The following is a 10669-nucleotide window of genomic DNA, read 5'->3' as shown; positions in this document are numbered from 1 at the left end:
CCACATCATTATAACACTGTCTTCATTACCACATCATTATAACACTGTAAATAAACATAATATGACATTTGAAATGTCTTTATTATTTTGGAACTTCTGTGAGTGAAATGTGTTATGAACTTGAGTGAAGACCCAAAAGCGGTTTTAACAGAAAACAGAGTTCTTTAATGAAAATACAGGAATGGCATAAATCCTCTTCCAATGTTGTCAGCGGAACAAAAAGAACGTTAGTATAGTGCAGGATGCTCCTGCCAGGCAGACTCCGACAGGACAGGACAAGGTGGAAGCAAACGAGACGACAGCTTGCTTCTGGCATCAAAAAACACAAACAAGAATCAGACACTGAAAGTAGCAGGAACAGAGAGAGAAATAGAGACCTAATCAGAGGGGGAAGAGAGAACAGGTGGGGAAGAGTGAAAGAGCTAGTTAGGGCAGATGTAGAACAGCTGAGGAATGAGAGACAGAGAAGGTAACCTAAAAAGACCAGCAGAGAGAGAGAATGAAGAGAAAGGACAGGAACAGACATAACAAGACATGACAGTACCCCCCCCACTCACCGAGCGCCTCCTGGCGCACTCGAGGAGGAAACCTGGCGGCAACGGAGGAAATCATCGATCAGCGAACGGTCCAGCACGTCCCGAGAGGGAACCCAACTCCTCTCCTCAGGACCGTACCCCTCCCAATCCACTAGGTACTGATGACCACGGCCCCGAGGGCGCATGTCCAAAATCTTACGAACCCTGTAGATGGGTGCGCCTCGACAAGGATGGGGGGGGAGGGACGAGCGGGGGCGCGAAGAACGGGCTTAACACAGGAGACATGGAAGACCGGGTGAACGCGACGAAGATAGCTGGGAGAAGAAGTCGCACTGCGACAGGATTAATGACCTGGGAAATACGGAACGGACCAATGAACCGCGGGGCCAACTTGCGAGAAGCTGTCTTAAGGGGAAGGTTCTGAGTGGAGAGCCATACTCTCTGACCGCAACAATATCTAGGACTCTTGGTCCTACGCTTATTAGCGGCCCTCACAGTCTGCGCCCTATTACGGCAAAGTGCCGACCTGACCCCCTTCCAGGTGCGCTCGCAACGCTGGACAAAAGCCTGAGCGGAGGGGACGCAGGACTCGGCGAGCTGAGATGAGAACAGCGGAGGCTGGTACCCGAGGCTACACTGAAAAGGGGATAGACCGGTAGCAGACGAGGGAAGCGAGTTGTGGGCGTACTCTGCCCAGGGGAGCTGTTCTGACCAAGACGCAGGGTTACGAAAAGAAAGACTGCGTAAAATGCGACCAACAGTCTGATTGGCCCGTTCGGCTTGACCGTTAGACTGGGGATGAAAGCCGGACGAGACTGACGGAAGCCCCAATCAAACGGCAAAACTCCCTCCAAAATTGAGACGTGAACTGCGGACCTCTGTCGGAAACGACGTCAGACGGAAGGCCATGAATTCGGAAAACATTCTCGATAATGATCTGAGCCGTCTCCTTAGCAGAAGGGAGCTTATCGAGAGGAATGAAATGAGCCGCCTTAGAGAATCTATCGACAACCGTAAGAATAACTGTCTTCCCCGCTGATGAAGGCAGTCCGGTGATAAAATCTAAAGCGATGTGAGACCACGGTCGAGAGGGAATGGGAAGCGGTCTGAGACGGCCGGCAGGAGGAGAGTTCCCAGATTTAGTCTGCGCGCAGACCGAACAAGCGGCGACAAATCGACGCGCGTCACGTTCCCGAGTGGGCCACCAGAAACGCTGGCGAATGGAAGCGAGCGTACCCCGAACGCCGGGGTGGCCGGCTAACTTGGCAGAGTGGGCCCACTGAAGAACGGCCGGACGAGTAGGAACGGGAACGAACAGAAGGTTCCTAGGACAAGCTCGCGGCGACGGAGTGTGAGCGAGTGCTTGCTTTACCTGCCTCTCAATTCCCCAGACAGTCAACCCGACAACACGCCCGTCAGGGAGAATCCCCTCGGGGTCGGTGGAGACCTCAGAAGAACTGAAGAGACGAGATAAAGCATCAGGTTTGGTGTTTTTTGAGCCCGGACGATAAGAAATAACAAACTCGAAACGAGCGAAAAACAGAGCCCAACGAGCCTGACGCGCATTAAGTCGTTTGGCTGAACGGATGTACTCAAGGTTCCTATGGTCAGTCCAAACGACAAAAGGAACGGTCGCCCCCTCCAACCACTGTCGCCATTCGCCTAGGGCTAAACGGATGGCGAGCAGTTCGCGATTACCAACATCATAGTTACGTTCTGACGGCGATAAGCGATGAGAGAAAAACGCGCAAGGATGGACCTTGCCGTCAGAGAGAGAGCGCTGAGAAAGAATGGCTCCCACGCCCACCTCTGACGCGTCAACCTCAACAACAAACTGTCTAGAGATGTCAGGTGTAACAAGAATAGGTGCGGATGTAAAACGATTCTTAAGAAGATCAAAAGCTCCTGGGCGGAAACGGACCACTTAAAGCACGTCTTAACAGAAGTAAGGGCTGTGAGAGGAGCTGCCACCTGACCGAAATTACGGATGAAACGACGGTAGAAATTAGCGAAGCCCAGAAAGCGCTGCAGCTCGACGCGTGACTTAGGAACGGGCCAATCAATGACAGCCTGGACCTTAGCGGGATCCATCTTAATGCCCTCAGCGGAAATAACGGAACCGAGAAAAGGGACAGAGGCGGCATGAAAAGTGCACTTCTCAGCCTTCACATAAAGACAGTTCTCCAAAAGGCGCTGGAGGACGCGTCGCACGTGCTGAACATGAATCGAGAGAGACGGTGAAAAAATCAGGATATCGTCCATGTAAACGAAAACAAAAATGTTCAGCATGTCTCTCAGGACGTCGTTAACTAGTGCCTGAAAGACAGCTGGAGCGTTAACGAGGCCGAAAGGAAGAACCCGGTATTCAAAGTGCCCTAACGGAGTGTTAAACGCCGTCTTCCACTCGTCCCCTCCCTGATGCGCACGAGATGGTAGGCGTTACGAAGGTCCAATTTGGTGAAAAACCTGGCTCCTGCAGGATCTCGAAGGCTGAAGACATAAGAGGAAGCGGATAACGATTCTTAACTGTTATGTCATTCAGCCCTCGATAATCCACGCATGGGCGCAGGGACCCGTCCTTCTTCTGAACAAAAAAAAACCCCGCTCCGGCGGGGGAGGAGGAGGAGACTATGGTACCGGCGTCGAGCGAAACCGACAAATAATCCTCGAGAGCCTTACGTTCGGGAGCCGACAGAGAGTATAATCTACCCCGGGGGGAGTAGTTCCCGGAAGGAGATCAATACTACAGTCATACGACCGGTGTGGAGGGAGAGAAGTGGCCTTGGAACGACTGAACACCGTGCGCAGATCGTGATACTCCTCCGGCACCCCTGTCAAATCGCCAGGCTCCTCCTGTGAAGAAGAGACAGAGGAAACAGGAGGGATAGCAGACATTAAACAGGTCACATGACAAGAAACATTCCAGGATAGGATAGTATTACTAGACCAATTAATAGAAGGGTTATGGCGCACTAGCCAGGGATGACCCAAAACAACAGGTGTAAAAGGTGAACGAAAAATTAAAAAAGAAATGGTTTCGCTATGATTACCAGAGACAGTGAGGGTTAAAGGCAGCGTCTCACGCTGAATCTTGGGGAGAGAACTACCATCTAAAGCGAACAAGGCCCTGGGCTCCCTAACTGTCTGAGAGGAATGTCATGTTCCCGAGCCCAGGTCTCGTCCATAAAACAGCCCTCCGCCCCAGAGTCTATCAAGGCACTGCAGGAAGCAGATGAACCGGGCCAGCGGAGATGGACCGGAAAGGTAGTGCGTGATCCAGAAGGAGAGGCCTGAGTAGTTGCGCTCACCAGTAGCCCTCCTCTTACTGATGAGCTCTGGCTTTTACTGGACATGAGGTGACAAAATGACCAGCGGAGCCGCAGTAGAGACAGAGGCGATTGGTGATTCTCCGTTCCCTCTCCTTGGCCGAGATGCGAATACCCCCCAGCTGCATAGGCTCAGCATCCGAGCCGGCGGAGGAGGGTGGCAGTGATGCGGCAGGTGGCAGTGATGTGGAGAGGGAGCAACGGAGAACGTGAGCTCCTTTCCACGAGCTCGGCGACGAAGATCAAACCGTCGCTCTATGCGAATAGCGAGAGCTATTAAGGAGTCCAGACTGGAAGGAACCTCCCGGGAGAGGATCTCATCCTTAACCTCGACGTGGAGACCCTCCAGAAAACGAGCGAGCAAAGCCGGCTCGTTCCAGTCACTAGAGGCAGCGAGAGTGCGAAACTCAATAGAATAATCCGTTATGGATCTATTCCCCTGACATAGGGAAGACAGGGCCCTGGAAGCCTCCTCGCCAAAAACAGAACGGTCAAAAACCCGTATCATCTCCTCCTTAAAGTCCTGATACTGGTTAATACACTCAGCCCTCGCCTCCCAGACTGCCGTGCCCCACTCACGCGCCCGTCCGGTAAGGAGAGAAATGACGTAGGCGATGCGGGCTGCGCTCCTGGAGTAAGTGTTGGGCTGGAGAGAGAACACCACATCACACTGAGTGAGGAATGAGCGGCACTCAGTGGGCTCCCCAGAGTAACACGGCGGGTTGTTGATCCTGGGCTCCGGAGACTCGGAAACCCTGGAAGTGGGCGGTGGATCGAGGTGGAGTTGGTGAACCCGTCTTGTGAGGTCGGAGACTTGGACGGCCAGGGTCTCAACGGCATGTTGAGCAGCAGACAATTCCTCCTCGTGTCTGCCTAGCATCGCTCCCTGGATCTCGACGGCGGAGTGAAAAGGGTCCGGAGCCGCTGGGTCCATTCTTGGTCTGATTCTTCTGTTATGAACTTGAGTGAAGACCCAAAAGCGGTTTTAACAGAAAACAGAGTTCTTTAATGAAAATACAGGAATGGCATAAATCCTCTTCCAATGTTGTCAGCGGAACAAAAAGAACGTTAGTATAGTGCAGGATGCTCCTGCCAGGCAGACTCCGACAGGACAGGACAAGGTGGAAGCAAACGAGACGACAGCTTGCTTCTGGCATCAAAAAACACAAACAAGAATCAGACACTGAAAGTAGCAGGAACAGAGAGAGAAATAGAGACCTAATCAGAGGGGGAAGAGAGAACAGGTGGGGAAGAGTGAAAGAGCTAGTTAGGGCAGATGTAGAACAGCTGAGGAATGAGAGACAGAGAAGGTAACCTAAAAAGACCAGCAGAGAGAGAGAATGAAGAGAAAGGACAGGAACAGACATAACAAGACATGACAGAAATGTTTACTGCTCATTTTTATTGTTTTATTTAACTTTTTGATTATTATCTACTTCACTTGCTTTGACAATGTTAACACGTTTCCCATCGAGAGAGGGAGAGGATTCTAGACCACAGAGAGGCATTGGATTCTAGACCACAGAGAGGCATTGGATTCTAGACGACAGAGAGGCATTGGATTCTAGACGACAGAGAGGCATTGGATTCTAGACCACAGAGAGGCATTGGATTCTAGACGACAGAGAGGCATTGGATTCTAGACGACAGAGAGGCATTGGATTCTAGACGACAGAGAGGCATAGATATCCTGTCTGTTCTATCTAAAGCTGCTGTCTTCCACCTAGATAGATATCCTGTCTGTTCTAACTAAAGCTGCTGTCTTCCACCTAGATAGATATCCTGTCTGTTCTATCTGAAGCTGCTGTCTTCCACCTAGATAGATATCCTGTCTGTTCTATCTGAAGCTGCTGTCATCCACCTAGATAGATATCCTGTCTGTTCTATCTGAAGCTGCTGTCATCCACCTAGATAGATATCCTGTCTGTTCTATCTGAAGCTGCTGTCATCCACCTAGATAGATATCCTGTCTGTTCTATCTAAATCTGCTGTCTTCCACCTAGATAGATATCCTGTCTGTTCTATCTAAAGCTGCTGTCTTCCACCTAGATAGATATCCTGTCTGTTCTATCTAAATCTGCTGTCTTCCACCTAGATAGATATCCTGTCTGTTCTATCTAAAGCTGCTGTCTTCCACCTAGATAGATATCCTGTCTGTTCTATCTAAAGCTGCTGTCATCCACTTATATAGATATCCTGTCTGTTCTATCTAAAGCTGCTGTCTTCCACTTATATAGATATCCTGTCTGTTCTATCTAAATCTGCTGTCTTCCACCTAGATAGATATCCTGTCTGTTCTATCTAAAGCTGCTGTCTTCCACCTAGATAGATATCCTGTCTGTTCTATCTAAAGCTGCTGTCGTCACCTAGATAGATATCCTGTCTGTTCTATCTAAAGCTGCTGTCTTCCACCTAGATAGATATCCTGTCTGTTCTATCTAAAGCTGCTGTGTACTGTGGCTGTCCCTCCTAGATGTATTATGGAGTGTGATTTCCACCAGTTGACCTTTCTTGCAGGCATTGCCATCATTAGGGAGCCTCACCCCTCGACCGTAGTGACCTTTCTCCTCTCCCTCCCTGCAGCCCAGACAGACAGTGTATTTAGTCCTGATGGTGATGCTACGGCCAGTCTCCCCCTGTACCCCAACATGAAGTTCTGCGCCAGCAGGAACACTGAGCGTATCTACCTTTACTCCCAGGTACATGACGATGCTGCTACTCTGTACTCAACACTCCTCCTTCCTCTTCCCCTCTCGCCTCCTCTTCCCCTCTAGCCTCCTAGTCCCCTCTAGCCTCCTCTTCCCCTCTAGCCTCCTAGTCCCCTCTCGCCTCCTCTTCCCCTCTAGCCTCCTAGTCCCCTCTCGCCTCCTCTTCCCCTCTAGCCTCCTAGTCCCCTCTCGTCTCCTCGTCCCCTCTAGCCTCCTCTTCCCCTCTAGCCTCCTAGTCCCCTCTCGTCTCCTCATCCCCTCTAGCCTCCTCGTCCCCTCTAGCCTCCTCGTCCCCTCTAGCCTCCTCGTCCCCTCTAGCCTCCTTGTCCCCTCTAGCCTCCTTGTCCCCTCTCGCCTCCTTGTCCCCTCTAGCCTCCTCGTCCCCTCTCGCCTCCTCTTCCCCTCTAGCCTCCTCGTCCCCTCTCGCCTCCTTTTCCCCTCTAGCCTCCTAGTCCCCTCTCGCCTCCTCTTCCTCTCTCGCCTCCTCTTCCCCTCTCGCCTCCTCTTCCCCTCTCGCCTCCTCTTCCCCTCTCGCCTCCTCTTCCCCCTCGCCTCCTCTTCCCCTCTCGCCTCCTCGTCCCCTCTCGCCTCCTCTTCCCCTCTCGCCTCCTCTTCCCCTCTCGCCTCCTCTTCCCCTCTCGCCTCCTCTTCCCCTCTCGCCTCCTCGTCCCCTCTCGCCTCCTCTTCTGCCTCTCGCCTCCATCTTCCCCTCTCTCCTCCTTCCCCTCTCATCCTCCTCTTACTTCTCCTCTTCCTCCTCCCTCCTCCTCCTTCCCCTCTCCTCTTCGTCCTCCTTCCCCTCTCTCTTCTTCCTCCTCCTTCCCCTCTCTCCTCTTCCTCCTCCCTCCTCCTCCTTCCCCTCTCTCCTCTTCCTCCTCCTTCCCCTCTCTCCTCTTCCTCCTCCCTCCTCCTCCTTCCCCTCTCTCCTCTTCCTCCTCCTTCCCCTCTCTCCTCTTCCTCCTCCTTCCCCTCTCTCCACTTCCTCCTCTCTCCTACTCCTTCATTTCCCCTCTTTAATACCTGTAGTCCAATATGTCTTTGATATGAGTGACCAATTGAAATGTAAATGTAATACTTTCTGTGACAGATCTCTTATGTACCATCAAAGGATAAGCATCTATCTACCTTCTTCAACATAACAATACCCTTTTAAGGCATAAATCAGACGTGGTTTACCCTTTTAAATCATGTCCGATTTGATTCATCCTAGGCCACTCACATTATTCAGAAATTGATTTAATCAACTGCAAAATGAAAATGGGATCAGATTTGTCAATCTGGGTGAAATGTAAAGTATTACGTATGAGGAATTGGCTTACAAATCTATTTTTTTTAAACTGGTTGCAATGCCCAGCTGAAGTGTGTGAATGTGTCTTATCCTCTGTGTCTCTCCCTTCGTCAGGAGGACAGTCCACTGCACTGGAATTTCATTCCTCTGGACATTAAACTGGACAGCTGGGAGGACCTGCCTGAAGCCTTCAGACGCAGAGAGAACAGGACACAGGTCGGTTTGTTTGACCCGCACAGAGACAACACTGGAGTCTAGTCACAGGAGGGAAGCTGTCACCTAGAGGTAGACAACACTGTAGTCTAGTCACAGGAGGGAGGCTGTCACCTAGAGGTAGACATCACTGTAGTCTAGTCACAGGAGGGAAGCTGTCACCTAGAGGTAGGCATCACTGTAGTCACAGGAGGGAAGCTGTCACCTAGAGGTAGACATCACTGTAGTCACAGGAGGGAAGCTGTCACCTAGAGGTAGACAACACTGTAGTCTAGTCACAGGAGGGAGGCTGTCACCTAGAGGTAGACATCACTGTAGTCTAGTCACAGGAGGGAAGCTGTCACCTAGAGGTAGGCATCACTGTAGTCACAGGAGGGAAGCTGTCACCTAGAGGTAGACATCACTGTAGTCACAGGAGGGAAGCTGTCACCTAGAGGTAGACATCACTGTAGTCGCAGGAGGGAAGCTGTCACCTAGAGGTAGACAACACTGAAGTCACAGGAGGGAAGCTGTCACCTAGAGGTAGACATCACTGTAGTCGCAGGAGGGAAGCTGTCACCTAGAGGTAGACAACACTGAAGTCACAGGAGGGAAGCTGTCACCTAGTGGTAGACATCACTGTAGTCACAGGAGGGAAGCTGTCACCTAGAGGTAGACAACACTGAAGTCACAGGAGGGAAGCTGTCACCTAGAGGTAGACAACACTGAAGTCACAGGAGGGAAGCTGTCACCTAGAGGTAGACATCACTGTAGTCGCAGGAGGGAAGCTGTCACCTAGAGGTAGACAACACTGAAGTCACAGGAGGGAAGCTGTCACCTAGAGGTAGACATCACTGTAGTCGCAGGAGGGAAGCTGTCACCTAGAGGTAGACAACACTGAAGTCACAGGAGGGAAGCTGTCACCTAGTGGTAGACATCACTGTAGTCACAGGAGGAAGCTGTCACCTAGAGGTAGACAACACTGAAGTCACAGGAGGGAAGCTGTCACCTAGAGGTAGACAACACTGAAGTCACAGGAGGGAAGCTGTCACCTAGAGGTAGACATCACTGTAGTCGCAGGAGGGAAGCTGTCACCTAGAGGTAGACAACACTGAAGTCACAGGAGGGAAGCTGTCACCTAGTGGTAGACATCACTGTAGTCACAGGAGGGAAGCTGTCACCTAGAGGTAGACATCACTGTAGTCACAGGAGGGAAGCTGTCACCTAGAGGTAGACATCACTGTAGTCACAGGAGGGAAGCTGTCACCTAGAGGTAGACATCAATGTAGTCGCAGGAGGGAAGCTGTCACCTAGAGGTAGACAACACTGAAGTCACAGGAGGGAAGCTGTCACCTAGTGGTAGACATCACTGTAGTCACAGGAGGGAAGCTGTCACCTAGAGGTAGACATCACTGTAGTCACAGGAGGGAAGCTGTCACCTAGAGGTAGACATCACTGTAGTCACAGGAGGGAAGCTGTCACCTAGAGGTAGACATCACTGTAGTCGCAGGAGGGAAGCTGTCACCTAGAGGTAGACAACACTGAAGTCGCAGGAGGGAAGCTGTCACCTAGTGGTAGACATCACTGTAGTCACAGGAGGGAAGCTGTCACCTAGTGGTAGACATCACTGTAGTCACAGGAGGGAAGCTGTCACCTAGAGGTAGACATCACTGTAGTCACAGGAGGGAAGCTGTCACCTAGAGGTAGACATCACTGTAGTCACTACAGGGAAGCTGTCACCTAGAGGTAGACAACACTGGAGTCTAGTCAAAGGAGGGAAGCTGTCACCTAGAGGTAGACAACACTGTAGTCTAGTCACAGGAGGGAAGCTGTCACCTAGAGGTAGACATCACTGTAGTCTAGTCACAGGAGGGAAGCTGTCACCTAGAGGTAGACATCACTGTAGTCACTACAGGGAAGCTGTCACCTAGAGGTAGACATCACTGTAGTCACTACAGGGAAGCTGTCATCTAGAGGTAGGCATCACTGTAGTCACTACAGGGATGCTGTCACCTAGAGGTAGACATTTTTAAAGGCACAGTCATTTATTTAAAGGCATGTTAATTTAAAGGCACCTTCATTTAAAGGCTCAGTCATTTAAAGGCACTGTTCAATGGTCATTTCATTTAATGTGGCTGCCGTTTGGCTGTAAAATTAATTACAGATTGTGTCTTAGTCACTTTGAAGCAGTCAAACAATCTGTGTGGGTCAGGTACTGAGGTTTAAAGTGGTGTTGATGTGACTCTGTGTGGGTCAGGCACTGAGGTTTAAAGTGGTGTTGATGTGACTATCTGTGTGGGTCAGGCACTGAGGTTTAAAGTGGTGTTGAAGTGACTATCTGTGTGGGTCAGGCACTGAGGTTTAAAGCAGTGTTGTGACTCTATCTGTGTGGGTCAGGTACTGGGGTTTAAAGTGGTGTTGATGTGACTGTGTGGGTCAGGCACTGAGGTTTAAAGTGGTGTTGATGTGACTATGTGTGGGTCAGGCACTGAGGTTTAAAGTGGTGTTGATGTGACTCTGTGTGGGTCAGGCACTGAGGTTTAAAGTGGTGTTGAAGTGACTATCTGTGTGGGTCAGGCACTGAGGTTTAAAGTGGTGTTGATGTGACTCTGTGTGGGT

The 10669-nt window shown here is 50.9% G+C and overlaps 1 protein-coding gene across 1 annotated transcript in view; it reads left to right on the top strand.

The window, feature by feature from the left end:
- Positions 1-10669, top strand: part of LOC135529188 (DNA annealing helicase and endonuclease ZRANB3-like) — a 37120-nt gene that overhangs the window by 3799 nt on the left and 22652 nt on the right. Inside the window, exons 2-3 of the mRNA XM_064958049.1 lie at positions 6446-6561; positions 7973-8074. Of these exons, the coding sequence (XP_064814121.1) occupies positions 6511-6561; positions 7973-8074 (153 nt within the window). The 5' untranslated portion in view covers positions 6446-6510. The remainder of the gene's footprint in view (positions 1-6445; positions 6562-7972; positions 8075-10669) is intronic.

This window comes from Oncorhynchus masou, unplaced genomic scaffold, assembly GCF_036934945.1.
Source record: "Oncorhynchus masou masou isolate Uvic2021 unplaced genomic scaffold, UVic_Omas_1.1 unplaced_scaffold_1112, whole genome shotgun sequence".
In the NCBI taxonomy this organism is placed as follows: domain Eukaryota; kingdom Metazoa; phylum Chordata; class Actinopteri; order Salmoniformes; family Salmonidae; genus Oncorhynchus; species Oncorhynchus masou.
Note: the sequence above shows the minus strand (reverse complement) of the source record. Positions and strands in the feature narration are given on the sequence as shown.